Source organism: Chiloscyllium punctatum, chromosome 42 (assembly GCF_047496795.1).
Source record: "Chiloscyllium punctatum isolate Juve2018m chromosome 42, sChiPun1.3, whole genome shotgun sequence".
In the NCBI taxonomy this organism is placed as follows: domain Eukaryota; kingdom Metazoa; phylum Chordata; class Chondrichthyes; order Orectolobiformes; family Hemiscylliidae; genus Chiloscyllium; species Chiloscyllium punctatum.
The window spans coordinates 16,936,722-16,960,482 of record NC_092780.1 but is presented as its reverse complement, the minus strand read 5'-3'; the positions used below and the strand labels follow the sequence as shown (position 1 = coordinate 16,960,482).

General features: G+C 39.7%; 1 protein-coding gene across 5 annotated transcripts in view; it reads right to left on the bottom strand.

The window, feature by feature from the left end:
• Positions 1-6,857, bottom strand: part of LOC140465771 (V-type proton ATPase 116 kDa subunit a 1) — a 61,095-nt gene extending 54,238 nt beyond the window's left edge. For 4 of the 5 annotated variants that reach the window (XM_072561523.1, XM_072561525.1, XM_072561526.1 and 1 more), the window contains exons 1-4: positions 6,741-6,857; positions 2,795-2,965; positions 1,599-1,677; positions 559-656 (exon numbers count right to left, since the gene is read on the bottom strand). In XM_072561523.1, coding sequence (XP_072417624.1) covers positions 559-656; positions 1,599-1,677; positions 2,795-2,911 — 294 coding nt within the window. In that variant the 5' untranslated portion in view covers positions 2,912-2,965; positions 6,741-6,857. Of the gene's footprint in view, positions 1-558; positions 657-1,598; positions 1,678-2,794; positions 2,966-6,411; positions 6,537-6,740 lie in introns of those variants that run through there. The other variant, XM_072561524.1, reaches the window with a different exon arrangement.
• Positions 6,858-23,761: the final 16,904 nt, after the last annotated feature.

Sequence of the window (23,761 nt, the reverse complement as noted above, 5' to 3'; positions counted from 1 at the left end):
ATGTAAAATTTTGCCTCATGCAATTCAGAAATGAAAATTCTCTTATTGTGATCAATGAGCTAGAAATAATAATCTCAATAACTTGTCAGGTTCTGTTCTGCAAAACAGGATTCACCTGGTGAAGCATACATCTGAAGTACTGTATTCCAGAGAAAGACAAAGAAATTTGTGTCAAGGGTAATACCATTACTCAACTATATTTGTGCACAAATTAAAAAGAATTTGCTGCCAATTCACGTTAAACACAGAGGCTAATGTTCCTGTAACTCATCATTCAGTTTGTCTAACTGGACAATGGATCACACACTAGGCAGAAATGAGACTCAGTCATTGCTACTTTTCCCAAAGCCTAGCATGCAAGCATGTAACCTCCAGAAGCCCTAACCATGCTTGATTTAAGATTGGTTAACTGAGCAAAGGTCACATATCATAGAAATGAAGTTCATGCTTGTGGTACACACAGTCATAAATAAATAATCCACCACATTTACAGAATGACTGCCCTTTGGCAGAAAGTTTCAAAAGCCAAAATTTATAACTTATAATTATAATGCTTACCTCCAAGTCAATCATGTCTCGAGGAAAAGGAACTTCAGGATTTTCTCCAGTGTCTAAAATAACAAGATTTGCTTTTCGGATTTCCTTTTCAACAAATCCTGAAAACAGTCAAATGATAGTTTAAAAAAAATAAAAGATTTTAAACCATTATGAATTTAAAATAAATTTGTATTCAACTCAAAGCAGCACTATTCACCACGAAAGAAATATTATTTCTTTTAAATATATTCACTTCTGGCTGTTAAAATTTAGTTCAACAAACTTTTTCCTAACTGGCACCGATAGGTCCAGGAGTGTGCTTGGTTGATCAAATATTCCAGATAATCAAGAGGTTCGCATTATGTAAAAACACAAATGAAGAGATAGAAACATAATGCAGGGGCTATACACATCATTGTTATACTTTACTTACAGCACAAATCACAAATAATAATGCAACTTTGCCTTAAACAAAACTCACCAACAGACAGCCTTCTAACTCGACCTTCAACTGACTACTCGTACAATGCAGTAGATCATGGTACTTCAGGAAAAATTGGCTCAAAATTGAAACAACTGTTGATAGCTTGTGTGGCCTTTCAATTGAACAAGTACATTTACATCGAGGCAAATAAATTAAAAACTGCAATAACTGAACAAAATAATACATTGAACTTTACAGTATTTGAGCTGTATAATTTTTGCCAGTTTATAAGGTGACGTTTAAAACAAATTAATGTATTTGTAATCAAAGGAAATGCTGTGAATTTATTTCTCACATCCGTGCCTTTGCTTGTTTTTCCAAATATCTTGTTAGATAATATTCTTTAAATACAAGACAACTGAAACGGTATAAAGTACTCAACAGGACAGTGTTTTAATTTGTTTTGTTTTATAATTTGCAGAAGTTATCATTTCACTTAGAAGAAAAAAAAAGTGAAACTGCTTTAAAAAGAACTGCATGCAGCTTCCCTAATGTTCTGCTCGACATATCATAATTTTGTGTCAAGTACCTTACACAAATGTGGTACAGATACTCATTAGGCTTGCATGATACTTACGTAGCTTACGATCCATTTCTTCACAACGCCGAACCTCATTTACAAATTTGCGCTGAAATACATTCACATCTGGATTTAGCTAGACAAAAAAGGATGAAGTTGAGTAACTGCATAGAAAAAGAGGAATTTCTGTGATGTTTCATTAAAATATAATACTAATTGCAATAAACTGTTAGTTACAGGCCATTCTGACCAATAATGCCCAGGAGATTGAATCTTGCATTTTGAATTTCTGACATATTACAGAAATAAAATTGTTGGTGCATGTATAGTGATACAACTAGCATATCAAAATTTGGACAAAAATCAACGTATTAAAAATTCAATAAAATATTCACAAATCCCCATGGCAGCAGTACTCAATTCAGCCATTAGGCCTACACGAAGTAAAGTTCTGAACATTCTGAGGAGGAAAGTCGTGTGAAGATAAAATGACGTTAGTTATTGCAAATTTATGTTATAACACCCAGCCTAAAAGTAATAACTAGCATCCAACTAATGGATACAATAATAAACTAAGGAATTTATTATTGCTTGATCAGAGTGGACACTCAGTGAACGACTAATGATAAAATCCCTAAGGCAGTGACACATTAACAACTCCAATTTTGAATACTGCCTACGAGGTAGACAAAGATCAAGATTCCAGGAATACTTGAAGGCAAATGTCAGGAAATGTAGTATGTCAAAATAGATTGGTAGAAAACTGTTTCAGAATGAACTAACAGGGAAGCAAACTCAAGTGGTGGCATTGTTTCCTTACAACAGCAAAGAATGCAGTGAGCCAAGGATGACTGGCAAGCTGGAAAGACTGAGCAATCCTAACATCAGATAAATCATCCTCACCACACAGGACAAAGCCAAACATTGGAGAGAGCCAAGAGCGAGGGGTAACTTCTGCCAATAATGCCAAGACCTTAGCATTATATTTAGCAAGTTAACAGGTTACACTGCAACTTTAATGTGATGGCCTTCCAGTGGCAACTATAATATCCAGTTATTGAAGCAGAAGGCAAGGCAGCTAAGGATTTGGAAATGGTCACCCATTCTCTAATTTGAAACTTTAAAACTTGGCTGTTTGTGAAATCACAGCCCTGAGTGTAAATAGGACAGAATCATGAATCAGCAGTAAAGTAAAGGCAGTTCTCATGCTAATTTCACAGAACTAGGCAAGTCAGCAAAAAGCATCAACTTACATCTCGAAATTGGACCATCCCAAGCTCTCCTAGTTCACTGACACAACAGTATGCAGCTTCTGACTGCAAGAAAAGCTGTGCAAGTGTCATCTCCTCACTCCTGAATAGCTCCCCCATGATGGATCACTGCAGTGGTATAAACTGTTTTCAATAAGTAACGTTTCGTTTGATCTATAAGCAATGAAGGAAAAAAATTTACAATGTACAAAAGAAAAATTTCTGTTTCAATGTTATGAAAGGAACAGTCTACCAAAACTCAAAAGATCAAGAATGTTTAATTTCAAAATATTTGATTATGAAGGAGGGAATCATTGCACACTCAAATTTGCCAAATACTAGTTTATATAGTTATAAACAAACAGCCCCTTCTCTCAAAGTAAAAAAAACTGATACGCACTGAAGGTGGAAGTAGTTGTGGTGGAGGTTGATGGGCAGGAAAACCAATGCAAATAAGATCAACCACACAAACATCTCAGTGCTGAGAAACATGCAGGGCTATCGATGCGACATTGCACAAAAAAAGTTTTCTGAATTGCTATTTGCAAAGGGAAAGCTTGGCACTTGATGTCTATATCTATTTGCACGTTTCAATAAAGCATCAAAATTCCTAAAATAACAGATTTATTACATATAAGATACTATGCACACAAGTACACTATGCACAATTCAGTCTCTTAAAATGAAAGCTGTAGTCTTCCTGAAGTTTACAGAGACATTCCGAAGAGTTGGAAATGCAGAACTACAGTCCCAAGGATGGATGTGGCAGTCAACAGTCACCAATTGAGCAGCAGCTCAACATTCCAAAAGTTCCTGCTTGCCACCTTCTCCCTTCAGATCCTGCTCAGGATCAACAGAATTAGCCATAAAATGCAGCAGACCCATCATACTAATAACTGCAAGGAAACATCTGTCTTATTACACTCATATACCATCTTTAAGAAAGTATCTCAAGAAACTTCACAAAGTACAAGACTAAACATGACAGCCGTTTATGGAGATATTAAACCAGGTAACTGCTTGATAATGCTTTCGGTCACATTTTAAAATCTTGAAAGACGAAAGAAATAAAACAGCAGGAAGATGCAGAGGATATTCCAGAGTTTTGGGCTTTGGCAATTGAAGGTACAACTATTAAATGGGAAATTGATTAAAGTTGGGGGATGGTGCATGGCCAGAATTGAATGAGAATTATTACATCAGAGTTGTAAGGCTAGCTGAGATTACAAAAATAGGGAGGACGAAGCAAGCAGGGATTTGAAAAGAAGAATAAAAATTTTATAATCCAAGCATTATTCAATTAGTAATCAATACAAATCAGCAAACAGATGAGATATGTGAACGCAGAATGGATAGTCATTAAGGTTTGGATGATAAGATTACACAGGGTAGATTGTGGGAGATCAGCCAATAGGGTATTTAAATAGTAAAGTATGGAAGTAACAAAGGTATGAATGAGGATTGCAGCCAAAACACATTAAACAAGCAACACCTTCACATTACCAGGACAGTTAAATACAATTTACAAAAAGCGTGTTATCAGTCCAGTTAAAATGAGGTCCTTCAACCAAAACATGTTTGGGAAGGACTGCCCTAAATCATCTGACTTTTTGAAAAAATGTTTAGTAATTCAAATTCCACCACTCAGCATATTGTCAGGAAATAATCGACTATTTGTAAACAAATACAATAAATAGATCTTCACCAATTTGAGAGACTTATTTCCCCTGCTATCAGTCTTAACTGATCGGAAAGTCACTTTTTAAGATCGTTATTATGGATGCTTCTAGGTCCCCAGAAAAGAGACAGCACAGTTCTCATATGTCAATGAAAGCTGCACATACGATGCATATATAATAGAAGTTTTACTTTCAGAATCAATTACAATAACAGAAAACAATATTCATAGATTTCAAATACCACCACTGTCATGCACAATTTTCAGACTCAGTCTAATAACTAGCAAGTAACGTACACTTGTCATCTGATTCTTAGAATAAGTACATGAACAACAAATGTTTGGAAAGATATAGGCCAATTGTAGGCAAGTGGGACTAGTTTAGTTTGCAATTATGGTCAGCATGAACTGGTTGGACTGAAAGATTTGTTCCTGTGCTGTATGTTGTATGTCTGTATAAACATGAGTTAATTATGCTGTAATATTGAAAGATCCTGCATTTTTCTAGCCATGACAGTTTTGACTTTTTAATACAAATTCAATACCTTTGCTCCACATCTCAAAACATTTCTTCTCAACAATGTTTCTGGTTTATCCTGAAGTCACATACAGAAACATGTTTTAAAATGTTCCGGTGTTATTTTGCTCTAATCATGAATACTTCTTCAATTATGGAACAATCTAACAGTACTATTCTCTCAAAACAGCAGATCATCTCCAAATAACACGTTCTGGGTCACATCCAAGGGACAGTATTAATAATTTGATAATAATTTCACAAACTATAGGACCATTAATATATTTGACATTCATACTGTAGATGTGAATACAATTAGAAGGATCTGAAACTATTCAACATAAATTAAAGCATCCTCCGATTCAACATCATTCACTGCAATGGAGCAAATAACTTGTATATATCTAGAACCCTTGATATAATAAAGCAGCTCAAGGCAGTTTAAAGATGCATTTTTAAACAAGTATCAAGCCATATACGGAGATCTTGGTCAAAGGGGATGGTTTAAGGACTGTCTTGAAGGGAGAGAGAGAAGTACAATGGCAATTCCAGAGCACAGAACTGTGGGAGCTGAAAATACTACTGTCAATGGTAGTGCAATCAAAAGCAAACAGGCAGAAGGCCAGTATGACAGAATTGTACGCAATTTCAGAGTTGTAGGAAATTACAGACAAAAGGAGCAACAAGGAGAGATTGAAAGTAACAATGACTTTTTTTTGGGTCAAGGTATCACTGCAAAGGGTCAACATAAGCCCAAGAGCATAATGATGAATGAAGGGGATTTGGTGCAAGTTAGCATAGAGGCCTGAAATAGTTAAGTTGCTGAAGAATATACAATGGAATGCAAACCAAATGAATTCATTAAGCTCGGTAAGAAAAAAATACATGGACGATTTTTACAGCTGAGCTGAGATAGGAGTTAACAACATTATAATGCTGAAAGGAGACAGATTTAATGATAGAACAGATTCTGGTCTAAAAGAACAGAAGTTATAAACCAAGCTACAAATATTTTGACTTATTCTGTGAAAATGTATGTTAAAAACAATATCAAATACTATAATCTTTGGCATTGCAAGTGTATCAACTACTATTCTTCCAACCTAATAAAAACACCCATTCAATTCATTAATTTAAAAAGTTATCTACATTTGACATTTTTACAGCACATACAACAAATTAGGAGTTGGCTGTTTACAGGTTTAAATCAGCATCAAATTGGATTTCTAAATTAAAAGAACATAGCTCTGGTTTAACATTACCGTGCTGACAATACCCAGATCAATAGCGCATCTATAATTCAGGTAATGATACAGAGAGAAGGCTTTATTTTATAATTAAAATCCACCCTGCCATTTAAGCAAATTTTAAACACCTCCCTTCACGTCCATTTCACCACCTCAATTTAAAAAACATTTTGAAAACCTCCTCTATCGTCCAATAATGCAGGTGACTCGGCGCTATGGAAGCAGGAAGAACGCAGAGGCACAATACCAAGGCGGCATCAAGATGAAGCCCAGGAGGGAGACAGCGCCCAGGGAGATGCCACCCCTCACCACCCTATACAGGCCAAAGACCCTTCCCCTCCATGTCCCTGTACATCTCCCCCTCCCCGGGGATGTCAACCCATCGAAAGTATTCCACTGCGCCACAATCAGACAACCAAAGCCAGCAAAGGCTGTGGCCTCATCATCGTTCCCGGTGAATTCGAAGACGAGGGACAGCCATTTCCAACAAAGAGAGAGATCATTTACCACTGGCCTCTGTCTCCCACCGCATCAGTCGGCTCCGTGACAGCAACGCGATCACGTGACACCACTAGCCCACCTGCTCGAGGCGATTGCGCATGCGCTCGTTTAACCAGCTGGCGATGATGTGCGCGTCCGCTCCAGCCCACAACAAGGAGCGGAATGTGCGCATGCGCTTTCTGTCGGTCGGCATCTTTCACTCCAACCCACAGAGGTGAATGTGCGCATGCGCCTTCTGTCCGTCTGCGTCTTTCCCTCAAACCCGCAGAGGGGAATGTGCGCATGCGTTTTTCGTCTCCCCCGCCCACTTGCCCATTGCAGTGCGCGTGCGTGTTCCTATTTCTCTAACTGATGTTGCAGGATGTTGTGCACTAATGTTTGGGAGTTAAGATTCTCCGAAGTGCTCACTATTGATACAAAAACAGAAATTTCTGGAAAAATTCAGTAGGTCTGGCAGCACTTGTGGAGAATTAGCATTTCGAATCATGTGACCTTTCTGCAGGACTAATTGTAACTAAGTATATATTCTGAAGATGGGGTGGGGGAATGGGGAAAGAGTAAACAATAGATGGAGATGGAGCCCAGAGAGAGAAAGAAAAACAATTGGACAGAGAGGAATGAGTGAAGGTCAGCTTGGGAAAACCAATATCTGCTAATAGGGGTCATCGATGGCTGCGAGTGGGTCTGGTAGCAGGCCAAAGTGATGACAAGGCCAGTTGTGTGGTGCTCTGGGTAAGCACAAGGGCGAAGGTGCTAAGGTCCTAAAACTATTGAACTTGATATTGAAGTGTCAAGATTGCAGAGACCCCACATGGAAAATATGGTGCTGTTCTCTAGCTTACACTGTGCTTTGCTAAAGCATTGCAGCAAGCCTGAGACAGAGATGTTAGCCAGGGAACATGTTGTGTTGAACTGGTCGGAAACAAGAGACATTGGGTAATCTTTGCAGACACAATATAGATTATTTTGTAAAGTGCTTATTATTGATCTTTTCTGGTCATTCCATGAAGAACTGTAAAGTAAAACAAAGTTTAGCAAGCACACAGACTGACCAGCACAATGCTCAGTAAAGAATTGAGGGAAAAAAAACAATGAAAGCTTGCACCCTCATGGAAAAAAATCAACATGTCAAACAATGAGCAGTTGTAATACAGCCCTTAAGATAGTCAATAATCAAAGCAATAAGGCTGTTGCTCCAAGGCAAGTGAACAAGTTAAAGCTTTTACAGGATTCCAGCATTGGAACCCAGTGACTTGACATGTTACATTGCTAAGAATTAATTATAGTGCAGTGGGCATGGACCTCAGCTGTAGTTAAACCTGAGCCACCCAATAGTATGATAAGGAATAAAAAGTACAATGTTTACCACTATATATATTTTGACAGGGAAATCAGTTCTAATTGTGCAAAGCTTCCTTTCTAAAAAAGAAAGGATGCATCCCAAGGAAATTGTTGTGCTTAAAACATTTTCATGTACGTACTTGCAATATGAAATGTTGCTTAAAATAATAGAAATACCAGAAGAAATGGAAACAGGATTAGGCCATCCATTCCCTCAAGTCCACTGTGCTATTCAATTGGATCATGGCTGAACCGATGCTTCTCCTCAATTCAGTCTTAAAGTCATGTCCTTATTTCTGAGGCAATGCTCCTTGGCCCTGAACTCTCCCATGAAGGCAAACAAGTTCTCAGAATTTACCCAATCAAGTGCTTTAAGAATCCTATCTGAATGAGATCGCCTTTACTTCAGCTAAATTCCAGTGAATAGAATCCCAACCTGTTTAGCATTGTTCTTCAGGCAAGTGCTCATGAATCTTCTCAACTGAAATTTCCTTAAACAAAGGGACCAAAATTGCTCACAGTACTTCAAAGAGGGCTGCACCACCTTGTATAGTGGCAGTAAGACCTCCCTGTTCTTTAAATACCAAAACTCTTGAAAAAACTCTGGAGCTCCAGTCAATTGATGATGATGCCCTGCAGTCAAACAGGAGATTGGCTTTGGATTTCATAGGGGATATGTGTGTCATGTATGTCTCCCAATGAAGAATGATGTCTAATTACAACTTGTTAAGATTCACTAGTGGTCGTTCTTCTACCACTGTAAACTAAATTGATGCAGTTAAGGAAAGACAAACAGTAGCAGCATTCTTCTTCCCACATGTTCCACCATGAAGTGTTTCACTTCACTGCCTGTTTCTACTCTGCTGTCTCTTTGCTCTTTGTCATCCAGGTCAAAAACGCTCAAAGAAAATCTGGACTCATCCTTCTAATTTTAATTGCGCCATCATTTGTGGCTCAGATGCCAATTCCGAAATGTTATGAAATAACTCCTTTAGTCATTCAACTGTACCATTTTTTCCCCCGACCCTTCTAAAATCACACTCCTTCGAGAAAAGGTTTGGTCATCAATAACATTTTTCAATAACATTTCTCTGAATTGCATTTGGATGCCTTATTATATTAAATACTGTATAAAGGAATTCCTTGTTCCAGTTATAATTGAGATTAAGGGTTTTGAAACGGAGTTAACATTTCTTGGACTCAAAGAGTTGACTCTGATTCTCTCTCCACTTCTGTTGCCAGACCAGCATTTCTCCAGCATTTTCTGTACTTATTTCATATGTCCAGCAGCTTCAATATTTGCTTTTATAAGAATGCAACTTTCTTTCATTTGAATTTAAACTGAAGTCCCAATTCTCATCAAGTGAATATAAAAGATTGGTTGGTGTTCATACGGAAGCAGTGCTAGTCTTGGAAGCCACAATGTTATTTTGCATGTCATTGGTTGAATATCTTTCTCAAAGATTTGTCAGCTAAGAAGAAAGCTCACAGCTCTTCACTCCCAATACCACCATCAGCAATGGGCTGTAACAAGTCCTGGAACAGGATCAGTGATGGAGTCTTGGAATTCAGCACATAGAGGCAGAATTGCCAAGTCCAGTCAGACACACTCTGGCAAGAGGCAGTGATGATGAAGTTGATCAAGTGGAGGCGATCCTATTCATATGTAGACATGAGGGTCACCCATCTCCTAAGCCCTCAGTCTGGCTGGCACAGCAGACTTGGCCACCTCGCCACACTCTACTGCTGATGAAATACCAGTGACTGTGGGGAAAAAAGCCCTTAAAGAGGACATTTGTTGGATATTTAAGGGTCTGAACTGACCCCATGGCAGACAGACACCTGACATTGTCCCACGTATGGTGAGACACCATTGAAGGTGATGTCAGCTACTACGTGTCCTTTATAAGTATGTACCTGTCAGGCAGGAAGGAAGTTGGTGAGCGAGGGAGCCGTGGTTTAGTAAAGAAGTTGAAGCTCTTGTCAAGAGGAAATAAAAGGCTTATATTAGGCTGAGATGTGAAGGATCAGTAAGGGTGCTTGGGAGTTACAAGTGAGCCAGGAGAGACCTAAACAGAGAGCTAAGAAGAACCAGGAGGGGACATAATATGTCAATGGCAGATAGGATCAAAGAAAACCCTCAGGCTTTCTAGAAGTATATCAGGAATAAAGAATGACTAGAGTAAGATTAGGAGAAAGTGATGACTGCAGATGCTGGAGATCAGAGCTGAAAATGTGTTGCTGGAAAAGCGCAGCAGGTCAGGCAGCATCCAAGTAAGATTAGGGCCAATCAAGGATAGTAGTGGGAAGTTGTGCATGGAGTCAGAGGAAATAGGAGAAGTGCTAAATGAATATTTTTCATCAGTATTCACACTGGAAAAAGATGTCAAGGATACTGAGATACAGGCTACTAGAATAGATGAGATTGAGGTACATAAGGAGGAGATTTTAGCAATCCTGGAAAGTGTGAAAATAGATAAGTCCCCTGGGCTGGATGGAATTTATCCTAGGATTCTCTGGGAAGCCAGGGAGGAGGTTGCAGAGCCTTTGGCTTTGATCTTTATGTCATCATTGTCTACAGGAATGGTGCCAGAAGACTGAAGGATAGCAAATGTTGTTCCCTTGTTCAAGAATGGGAGTAGAGACTACCCTGGTAATTATAGACCCGTGTGCCTCACTTTGGTTGTGGGTAAAGTGTTGGAAAAGGTTATAAAAGATAAGATTTATAATCATCCAGAAAGGAATAAGATGATTAGGGATGGTCAACATGTTTTTGTGAAGTATAGATCATGCCTCACAAACCTTACTGAGTTCCTTGAGAAAGTGACCAAACAGGTGGATGAGGGTAAAGGCGGTTGATGTGGTACATACGGATTTCAGCAAGGCATTTGAAAAGGTTACCCATGGTAGGCTTTTGTACAGAAAATGCTGGCATGGGATTGATGGTGATTTAGCAGTTTGGATCAGAAATTGGCTAGCTGAAAGAAGACAGAAGGTGGTGGTTGATATGAAATGTTCATCCTGGAGTTCCACTCGTAGTGGTGTACTGCAAGGATCTGTTTTGGGTCGACTGCTGTTTTGTCATTTTTATAAATGACATGGATGACGGCGCAGAAACTTGGGTTAGTAAATTTATGGATGACACTAAGGTCAGCAGAGTTGTGGATAGTACCAAAGGATATTGTGAGTTACAGAGGGACTTAGATAAGCTGCAGAGCTGGGCTGTGAGGTGGCAAATAGAGTTTAATGTGAAAAAGTGTGAGGTGATTCACTTTGGAAGGAGCAACAGGAATTCAGAGTACTGGGCTAATGATAAGGTTCTTGGTAGTGTAGATGAACAGAGAGATCTCAGTGTCGGTGTACATAATCCTTGAAAGTTGACACCCAGGGTGACAGGGTTGATAAGAAGGCATACAATGTGTTACTTTTTATTAGTAGAGGGATTGAGTTTCGGAGCCATGAGGTCATGCAGCAGCTGTATAAAACTCTGGTGTAACCACACTTGGAGTAATGCGTACAGTTCAGGTGACCACATTATAGGAAGGATGTGGAAACTTCGGAAAGAGTTCAGAGGAGATATACTAGGATGTTGCCTGGTATGGAGGGAAGGTCTTGCGAGGAAAGACTGAGGGACTTGAGGCTGTTTTCGTTAGAAGAAGGTTGAGAGATGACCTAATTGAGATATAAAAGTTAATCAGAGGGTTAGATAGGGTGGACAGTGAGAGCCTTTTTCCTTGGATGGTGATAGCTAGTATGAGGGGACATAGTTTTAAACTGAAGGGTGATAGATATAGGACAGATGTCAGAAGTAGTTACTTTACTCAGAGAGTAGAAGAGGCGTTGAATGGCCTGCCTACAACAGTAGTAGACTCGCCAACTTTAAGGGTGTTTAAATGGTCATTGGATATACATATGGATGAAAATGGAGTAGTGTAGGTTAGATGGGCTTCAGATTGGTTTCACAGCTTGTTCTATGTTGTAAGGCTGTTGTAGCTTCTGGTAGTATCCCTATCTTTGAGTGCACGCCTACATTCAAGCCCCACCTGAACCAGTGATGTGCCATAACATGTCTTAACACGTTGATTCAAAATATTTAAGACCACAATGGAGGCAGGTAGGCAACGGGCACCATGACCCAATCCTAGCCATACCACCCAGCTCTACAAACTCCTCCACAATGTCTGCAAGCCTATTCCCAGGGTGGGGGGGGGGGGGGGGGGGGGTAACCTTCTGTCCCATGTCATTATTTAGAGGAAAAGGGAGAAAGACCTTCCAGAAGTCAACTCATTATTATTCCTTTGATGATGCAACAAATCATCTAAGTTTTCATTGTTTTGAAAGACGTCTGCATTTCAATATGAAATATCTTGCCATTTTTCTTTTTGGTATCTGAAAGATATGGCTTTGAGTGATCTGCATAGTGGCTTCATCACTGCTGCTTGGCTGGGATCTCTACACGTCAGAGATCCCACTAATTATAACAGTTCAGAGGTGATTCATGGGCTTTAAAACACTTTGGGATGTTTAGATTAGATAGATTATAGATTACTTACAGTGTCGAAACAGGCCCTTCGGCCCAACAAGTCCACACCGACCCTCCGAACAGCAACCCACCCTGACCCATTCCCCTACATTTACCCCTTCACCTAACACTACGGGCAATTTAGCATGGCCAATTTACCTAACCTGCACATTTTCGGATTGTGGGAGAAAATTGGAGCACCCGGAGGAAACCCACGCAGACGCGGGGAGAACGTGATACGGATGGTTTCCAGAGGTGGGAATTGAACCCGGATCTCTGGCGCTGTGAGGCAGTAGTGCTAATCACCGTGCCGCCCACATTGTGAAAGGATGAAATGTGCTTTATAAATACAGACAATGACTGGAAATGTTCTGGCTTGCATACAACAGACTGATAGGTGGGGAGTACGTATGAATGGTTAGAATGGCAGGGAAGGGAGTGGGTGGCATCTACCTCCTTAAGTTACAACTTAATCAGTAACAGAGCTTATAATGGCACTGCATACTCATCCACAGGCTGATCTGCACAACCTCTTGTTTGAGCAAGACTCAGTCCTTTCTGTGGACCATCTTCTTGTGCTCACTACACCTTTTGATGTGGATGGTCAGGTCAATGACCAGATAGCCAAGCATTCTACGAGGCCAAACCAGGCAATCCCAAAAGGGTGTGCAAGAGGACTGAGACAGAATGCTGAGAAGAAAAACACTGACCAGTCACAAGACTGACAGGCGTGAGTTTCTTCTGGGTGCTCCTGTTTCCACCCACAATCCAAAGATGTGCAGGTTAAGTGAATTGGATGAGCTTAATTGCCCATATGTTTAAAGATGTATCGGTTAGGTACATGAGTCACGGGGGAATGGGTGTGGGTGGAATACTCTTCAGAGGGTCAGTGTGAACTTGTTTGGCCAAAGGGCCTGTTTGCACACAGTAGGGATTCTAATTCTGAGTAGGGATTCTAATTCTGAGAACTGAGTTTCCAATCAGTACACATATATTCCTCCAAATTCAGATGGGGATGCTGGAATAAGATACAGAAAGTATTGGATCCTGAACCCTAGAGTCATGAAGCGGCTGGCTGGATATGTGGGTGAGTGGTGCTCAGCTCTGTTGTTAAGAAAATAACTGGGAAGTAACCTCAGAAACTGGATCACAGCAGGATATTGTGTGAAGCCAAGAGACTGGTGGGTGCTGTGGAGACATGCAGCTCTTTGAGCAGAACCTGAGGTATCAGTGCATAATGGCTTAAGTGAAATCTAGTCACAGAGTGATGCAGAATCCAGAGTCTGCATTCTGTGCAACAAGACCCACACTCTCACCCTGAAAAATGGCAAGGGGATCTGCCAGGAGGAAGAACATGAAGCAACAAGTGCCACCAATCATATTACTCCTGGAGCCCTGAGTAACTTAGACCTCAACATGAGTGTTCCTGGTTGGATCCAGAGCAAGTTATCCGTACAGATAGGAGGCTGAGAAGTTCTTGAGCAAATGCTGGATTCCACGCCAGCATCATTTGCTTGATTGGTGTTGCGAGAAGAGAAGGCTGACATTAATGTGGACTCAAATGTGGTGCAGTTGAACCAGATGATCACGCAACTGCTCAGCGCACAGTTTTTGTGTGCTAGGTGTAGTTGCTGGAATGGCACTTTTTAAGGAAGGAAGTGCTAAAAGGTGGCAATGATGATGGAAGGTACTCAGTAAAGGAACTGAGCAGCTCTCTATAGGACTTCCACTGACAAGCGGTGACTGTGAGGAAGGTCACGTAGACAGTTTGGAATGGAAAGAAAGGTGACTTTGGTGGGGAAAGGCCTGATGGAAAGGAATAGTGAGATAAAAGATTTCATCAGCACAATATATTCCACACAGTTTTTCCATGTACATTGTGTAAATAATTCCTCATTTATCCTTAATTTCATAGAACATGGAACAGTACAGCCCCTTCGGCCGACAAAGTTGTGCCGAGCATTTATCTTAATCTAAGATCAACCCTACATACACACCCCTCAATTTACTGCCGTCCATGTGCTTGTCCAGCAGTCGCTTAAAAGTCCCAAATTTGTAAAAGGTGGTGCTGCGGAATGAAGAATCCTTGCTCATGGTCCTTGGATCAACCTGTGTTTAATTTCATGTTATAAATAATTTAAAGGAATGTCATGTCAAGCATAGAGGCTTCATATAATCAATTGAGCACTGTCAATTCAGATGTAAGCCTATTGGTGAAATGCTCAAGACATCTTTTCAGTGTAAATAAAATTCATTGGCTACTCAGTCTCTCACAATTCACAATACTAGCTGTTCTCCCCTTTTTTAATGAACTTAGTCAGATATGTTACGATATACTTCTGGGATTGGTGGGATTTGAACTTGGAACTTCTTCCCTAGAGGTAGCGATATTATCATTGTCAAAAAAGCTTCTGAGCCCTTTTATATGTATTTAATCACTTAACGAATCAATTAACCCCAGTCAGCAGCTGAACCCTTGCTCTCCTGACAAGCACACACTCTCACACAAGTGAACAGAATAATGGACACAATGAGGGGTGGTGGAATTGAAAATGCATGTACAGTTCTTTGATGAAGGAACTATATATTGAACTGGAGTCATTGTATGATAGATTTCCATGTTCTTAAAAGATCTTGGGTCGTTATTAGTATGCTGTCAGGGCTGATCACTTTTTGCAGAACTGAACACCACTTTCAAAGAAAGTGTCTTTGATATTAGTGTTCCTATGTTACTTCCTGTTTCTTGATATTTGTCTTTTCTATAGCAAAAAAAAATACAGTTTATATACACTCAAAGTGATTCCAATATATGAAAACCTGGCTGTTGGCTCAGAACAGGAATAATTCATTTTCTTATAAAGAGTTTTGGTCATCCATTGTCAGAGATTACCTGTTATGTTTTGATACTGATAGATAGAGGTTTCAATCTTCCTTTTTGCAAAATGATTTTCAGTTTAAGTGTCTCTCCCTGCATTACGTGCAATCAAAAAGTCTGATCCGAGACATAAGGTTTCATTGTGAGCTGTCTATTCCAAATGATGAATTTTCATGTGCAGGTAATTATCCTGTGGGCAAGCTTTTCCCTGTGTGGTAATCAGTCCTAACCATTAGACATTCCTTAGTTTAGCTACTTTCATGTTAGATGACTTTAGTGTCCCTACCTCTGGGCTAGCAAGTTCAGGTTCAAGTCCTACCTGCTCCAGACATGCCGCATATCATGTCCTACCTCATTGATTAAAAACATCTAGGTGACTTGGGTGGTCATTTTAGAGTTTCCTCAGCTAATTCTTAACTGTTTTCTCTGAACCTCACAGTCTAAGTTTTCAGCTGATGAACATTTAACAACTAATAACCTGTATTTTATAGCATCATAATATTGGCTAAGATTCCTATCTCCTAATAAATTTTCATTTCTGTCTTTGTCCATACTATGACTAAATATGCATTCATGAAAATATTTCATCAAAAGATCCATTGCTGGATGATACAAAGGATACTTGGGCTCAAATCAGTACACTGACCAAGATTGCTTAAAAGATTAATTGTAAATAACAATACCTTGATACATTTTTGGCCTTGTAGAAACTTAATATTTAGGCTGTCCCTTTGATGTCTTAACCTACAGGGCCAGAAAAATTTTCAGTTTTGTTTCTGAGCCAGCACATTTTTTTTTGCAAGTTTCCTTCGTGGTTTGGCATGGCTTCATTGTGATGTGTCACGCTCTAAGATAACCTAATGCGTTTTGCAATTTGAAACTCCACCACTTTACCCTAAACATGTTGCATCTGAAATGTTCATTCAAAACTTGTCAATCTTGAATTGACCTTCTCTATGAAAAGTGTGGACAAAAAAAGCTCTTAAGTGATGATGGGGTGAAAATTCTGCGAGGTTGTGAAGCTCATCCTCTGAACCTTTCAACTTTACAAGACACACATGCATTAGCTGTGCAGCTTTATCTCTTTTCGCCTGCTGCTACATCCTAAGCAGTGCTTTTAAAAAACCCATCTTATCACTCAGTAACCACAGGGTGTAGTTTTTAATAAGACCATATGTACATGGTCAGATCAGGGGATATACTGCCAAAAGCACTGACACCAGGCAATTACAATTCAAGCTCCAAAAGGACAAATCACATAGATCAGCATGTTTGTTTATACTTAAATTTTGTATAGTACTGTGTGTTTGCAACCTCTACAATTGTTGTTGTGGCTCATTACTGCATTTCACAACAGAAAGAAAATAGATTTTCAAAACAATTGAAATTGTATTGAATATTATAGCAATCTGCATATTTGGGATTTATTTCAACTCTTGTGCAATCATATCAGTGGATTGATTAATTGCTCTCATAATGCATAGTCACTGTGCTGAAACTCCACACACACACACACAAACCTTCAGTAGCCTGATCCTGATCTTTCCCTGACCTCAATTAGTTGGATGACAATTGAGTGCAGCAGTCATTTCAGGTACTTATCCTGCCCAACACTTCAGGAAACTTCAAAAAAATGGTTGCCATCCGAAGCAAGGGAAAGCATTCCTACCATTAGAGAGCTCAGTCATCTGCCCAAAATGTATCCCACTGTCTTGAAGGCACAGGCTACTTTTGCAGGCTGAATTCGACTGCTATAGGGTCTATGTCCACTCCTTATGAAGTGATATGCCTTATTCTCTGGGTTTACCAGCCTCTAATGTGATTTTAGGTTGTTTATGACTACTATATGTAACAGGAACTCTCAGCCTAGGAAAGTCCCTCGCCCTTAGGCTCCACCCCTAAAAAGGCCAAGTAAAATTTTCCAAATAAGTTCAAGACCAAATTTCAAACTATTTCACCAGGTTGCAGGTCAAGTTATATCAGGAAATGGATAATTGGGTTGATCCTTAATTTTTAATATTCCACAAGCATTTGAAACACAATGGGAGCTGCAAATATTGACAGCTATGATGTGCTCTCTCACCAATGAATGTTGCAATAGTTTCTGAATATTATACTAGACCGCAGTTCAGGATGCAGCAAAACAACCTAACCCAGGGAAAGTATATTCCAGCCCAGATCCTGGTGTCCAGTTCTTTCTGGATCCAAACACTAGTCCACACTCATTCACTGCCTCAGACAATCCACTGAAACTTTAGCCTGTCCCTATCCATTGCAGGCCCACTATTTTAGCCTAACTCGCTTATCATGGAAGCAAACATGCACTTTTTTTTGACAGCACACCAGATTTAAACTAGAAATTTCAGACAACTTAATTCTAGTTTATATACACAGTAACAAGCTGAAAAGTGTCAATAATTTGACATGCCAATTGTTCATTCTAGTTTATAGAAATCATCTTCAGCCCAATCAATGTTTAAGATGGACCACAATGTTTGTTTCTTTTAAATCTTTTACAGAAGATGCAGCAATATGTTTTCCTTATTCTACAGCCAACAAATGGCAAAACTAAGTCTGAATATAAGAAACAGGCAACTCTAAAACTCAAACCAAGGAGGCAGATATTTGTATAATTTGGCTGCTGTAATTTCCAGTGTGTTTTAAAATTATTTATTTTCCAGTATGTAGGTCATCCTTTTCATTCAGGTGTGTAAGCCATTAATCCCTGAAAATCCTGTTTGTTTTTGCATATATTATTGGGAATGGAAAAATGTTTCACTCTTAGAATATCCACTGTCTTCTTGCTTGCTTTCCTTCATTCAGTGCCAACAGAACTTTTCACTGACCGAAGTTCCAATTTCTTTTCCTGTTGGCAGTGTATAAAATTACTAAACAACAAAAAATGTTTCTTCCATAACAGAGTTGTTTCTGTTGCAAAAATACTTGTGGTAAGTGTTTGTAGATTAAATGCACTGAGGTGGGTTTTGTTTCTCCAATAAAATATGTTGCTATGAACTTCCATGTAAGAAGTAAACATGATTGGAACATGGTAACACATCAAGCTCCAAAGTAATATAATTTTGCAAAGAACGCATCCAGATGCAAATCTATTCTGGAGCCCATTCAGAATATATTCATTATGTTTAATTAAGCAATTTTGTATTTCCCCATTCACATTCACTAAATGTGCACTTTGTACATCTGATGTCAGTGCCAGAGGAAAGCTTAGGCCAACTACCACTGGCAGCATTTGTCTGAGAATGGTATCAAAGGACTCTGATAAAACTGAGGTCAAAGAGAAAATTTTCTCATGGCTGCCGTTATACCTTACAAACAAAAAGATGGCCATGGTTTATCAACATCAACGATCGAAGAACTAGGACGTTACGGAAAAAAAATTCTCTGGATAGTGTTTCTAGCCAATGTCAGCCCCTCTCCAGTATCTCGGAGGCACACAATAGGATTGAGATGAACTATACACTCATTGACTATTTCCCTCCAAAGTAAGGTTACAAGTGAGAATAATCTCAATGTTTAGTACCATTTGCAAATTCTCATATACTGAAATCATTCCATGTCTGCATGCAGCAAGATCTGGACAAAATTGTAGGTTGGATTACTAACTGGGAATTAATATCAACGCCAAAAATACCAGGCCATGGTCATCTCCAAAAGGTCTCCTTTTAATATTCAACAACGTTACCATTGCTAACTCACTCACAATGAGCATCCAAGGATTTGCAATGACCAGAAATATAACTAAATGAGTTATGAAATTCTACAGCTATAAGCCCAGGTTAGAGAGTAGGAATTCTGCAGTGAGTAACTAACTTGCCAAAGCCTGTCTATATCTGCAAAGCACAAGTCAGGAATGTGGTGGAATGTTCTATACCTTGCTAATGAGGGTAGCTTCAACAACATCAAGAAACTCATCAGCATAAATGTTAGGATAAAGCAGTTGGCACAAAGCCAACACCTGAAACTTCAAATCTGCTCACAAGTGACACATAATAGTGTCAACGTGTATTACCCAAAATAATGTTTCCCAACCCTTCTTCGATCATGACTCCAAAATTGATGCAACCAGTCAGTGAGAGATAGTATAGGGAGTAGAACACCTATGAGAATTGGGTGAGAGGTAGGATGCAGAAATGTAAACATTGCTGCTGTGGAACTCATGATGCAAAATTTAATCTCATGACCCCATTTGGCACCTTTTGAACCTTGCCCTCTGTTATCTAGCAGCAGAACATGGGAATACCACTCTCTGTGAGTTTCCTTTGAAGTTACATATCACCCTGAACTGGCCATTCTGTTGCTGGATCAAAATCCTGGAATTTTCTGCCTAACACCACTGTTGGTACGCCTGCATCACAGCAGTTAAGCAGGCACACCTACCACATTTTGAAGGATATTAAAGATGGACAATAAATTTTGGCCTAACCTGCAGTGTTCACATCTATTTAAAAGAAAATCAGTATCTTGGATATACAACATTGAAGGAACTAAACGATATTATGGACAAAACAGTCTGTTTGATAGGTGCCTCTGCCACTGGAGTCAGTATCAATCCTTCAGCACTTGTATAGTGTGATTGAAATATGTATCAACTATGACATTCATTGCTGCAACTCACCATGGTTATATTAATACCACCTCTTGGCCTCACAATGCTAACTATGAATGAAGCCAAAAAAAGGGACCATTTCAGGATCACTTCCACATTCTGCTCCTAGCAATAAACTAACCTGACTTGGACATAAGTTTCTGTTGAGACTGGCTGAAGATCCTCTGCTTTATACCATTATTAGAGCATCACTAGCACAAAGTATCCAACAATTCAAGGAGGGCCATTGTTAATTCCTAATGGGAGCCAGGAAGGATATAAATACAGCTTCACTTTTGTTGTCAACAACCTGTGTGTAACTTTCTAAAAAATTAATTCTTCAATCAAAGTTCCAAACAATTCAAGTTCACTTTAAATTAATATTTTCAACAGACCAGTAAGTGAAACAGTAGCCCATGCATTTTTCTTCAAATAATGGTATATTTATTCATTATACAAATTCAGAATCCTCTGCTTGTACAAACATCACATGTGGCCAAATTGTTTTGGAAGTAAACTGATGCAAATAATTCCATGGGAGATTCCCAATCGATTCACAAGCAACAAATGATTTTTTATTAACAATAATTAAGATGAAAAACCTATAAAATCAATCCTCCCTTTAATTTTGTTGAATCTATTTTATTCAATTGATGACATTCCCCTGCCTTCTCCCTGGAACTCTGTACATTCTCTCAGTCACTTTATCATCTTGATAAGCTTCTTGACATCAAAGATCATGGATCCTGAATGCTACTCTTAAGCAATTACAAATACAATAATATGTTACAATGGTACAATACCACTGATCTAATTGTTTATAGGTATTTCCTAGCTTTTCCTACCTTTTCTTTCAAATCCAATAGATCTTTATAAGATGTGGTAGCAAAACGCAATTAATTACTATTCTCATGACTCATCACTTCGATAGCATTTAGAACATAGAACATAGATAGAACATAGAACAATACAGCACAGAACAGGCCCTTCGGCCCACGATGTTGTGCCAAACATTTGTCCTAGCTTAAGCACTCATCCATGTACCTATCCAATTGCCACTTAAAGGTCGCCAATGATTCTGACTCTGCCACTTCCACAGGCAGCGCATTCCATGCCCCCACCACTCTCTGGGTAAAGAACCTACCCCTGACATCCCCCTATACCATCCACCCTTCACCTTAAATTTATGTCCCCTTGTAACTCATTTAGTTGAAGAGATGAAAACACTGCATATTTATGGATATCTATTTGTATAACTATGCAATAATGTAAACATCACTATACATACATAATGTAATTAACCTCCTAAAATGTCCCAAAGCACCTTCACAAGAGTATTATTCACTGTCAACGGGGGTGGTACCAGGGGACTGGAGAGTGGCGAATGTTGTGCCCCTGTTCAAAAAAGGGAATAGGGATAACCCCGGGAATTACAGACCAGTTAGTCTTACTTCGGTGGTAGGCAAAGTAATAGAAAGGGTACTGAGGGATAGGATTTATGAGTATCTGGAAACACACTGCTTGATTAGGGACAGCCAGCATGGATTTGTGAGGGATAGGTCTTGCCTTACAAGTCATATTGAATTCTTTGAGGGGGTGACTAAGCACGTGGATGAGGGTAGAGCAGTGGATGTAGTGTACATGGATTTTAGTAAGGCATTTGATAAGGTTCCCCATGGTAGGCTTATGTGGAAAGTCAGGAGGCATGGGATAGTGGGAAATTTGGCCAGTTGGATAGAGAACTGGCTAACCGGTCGAAGTCAGAGAGTGGCGGTAGATGGTAAATATTCAGCCTGGAGCCCAGTTACAAGTGGGGTTCCGCAGGGATCAGTTCTGTGTCCTCTGCTGTTTGTAATGTTCATTAATGACTTGGAAGAGGGAGTCGAAGGGTGGGTCAGTAAATTTGCAGATGATACGAAGATTGGTGGAGTTGTGGATAGTGAGGAGGGCTATTGTCAGCTGCAAAGGGACTTAGATATGATGCAGAGCTGGGCTGAGGAGTGGCAGATGGAGTTCAATCCTGTCAAGTGTGAGGTTGTCCATTTTGGAAGGAGAAATAAGAATGCGGAATACAGGGTTAACGGTAGGGTTCTTAGTAAGGTGGAGGAGCAGAGGGATCTTGGGGTCTATGTTCATAGCTCTTTGAAAGTTGCCACTCAGGTGGATAGAGCTTGTAAGAAGGCCTATCGTGTATTAGCGTTCATTAGCAGAGGGATTGAATTCAAGAGTCGTGAGGTGATGTTGCAGCTGTACAGGACCTTGGTAAGGCCACAGTTGGAGTACTGTGTGCAGTTCTGGTCGCCTCATTTTAGGAAAGATGTGGAAGCTTTGGAGAGGGTGCAGAGGAGATTTACCAGGATGTTGCCTGGAATGGAGAATAGGTCATACGAGGATAGGTTGAGAGTGCTAGGCCTTTTCTCATTGGAACGGCGAAGGATGAGGGGTGACTTGATAGAGGTTTATAAGATGATCAGGGGAATAGATAGAGTAGACAGTCAGAGACGTTTTCCCCAGGTACAACAGAGTGTTACAAGGGGACATAAATTTAAGGTGAAGGGTGGAAGGTATAGGGGGATGTCAGGGGTAGGTGTTTTACCCAGAGAGTGGTGGGGGCATGGAATGCGCTGCCTGTCGAAGTGGCAGAGTCAGAATCATTGACGACCTTTAAGCGGCAATTGGATAGGTACATGGATGGGTGCTTAAGCTAGGACAAATGTTCGGCACAACATCGTGGGCCGAAGGGCCTGTTCTGTGCTGTATTGTTCTATGTTCTAAAGTACAAGTCAAATTGGCAGATCTAATACCAGATAACAAAAGGAATGTTGGAAAGGAGGAAAGGGAGGCAGAAAGATCCAGGGAGGATCGTCTGGAACTCATGGCCTAGAAAACTGAAGACACAGCCAGCAATGGAGCAGCAATTGAAATGGGGATGCATAAGAGGTCAAAATCTGATGAGCACATATCTTCTTGGATGTTTTAGGGGTTGGTGAAGATTAGGGAAATCAGGAGGGCTGAGTCCATCGAGAGAGTTGAAAATCAGGGTGAGAAATTTAAAGATCTTCCCTGACTGAGTGTCAACTTTGGTCAATGACCACAAGGGTGATAGCAGAATGGGATTTGCTGCCTGCACATAGGCAGCAGCATTTTGGATTATTTGAATTTTATGAGGGGTAGAATGTGGGAGTCCTGCTGGGAGTGCATTGGAATAATTGACCCTGAAGGCTAAAAGATAAGAATGAGGATTTGAGCAGCAGATGAGCTAGGACAGGAGTGATTTTGGGAGAATTATATATGTATATAATAACAAAAGGTTAGTTATACTGAGAACTTAATGAATTTACAATATCCGATTGCTTGAGACCAATCCACAGAAATATATGCCTATCAAAATAAATCCTTTCTTCACAGATCCATTTGGCAATTTTTCCATTTATCATTAATGTTGGGTTTGAATCATTGCAACATAAGTGTACTTTCCCTCTTTGTTCAATTGAATTCAAGAGAAGATCTATGAACTGTTACACTCGACATTCATAAAAACTCCTCAGGTATTCGGGCACATGGTGTACATTCTAAAAAAAAAACCTGATAGATAGCCCATTGTTAGGCCACAATGTCTCACGATTTGAAATCAACTCTTCATGCCTAAGACGTTCAGTGGTGCTTTGTGATTTGAAAAGCAG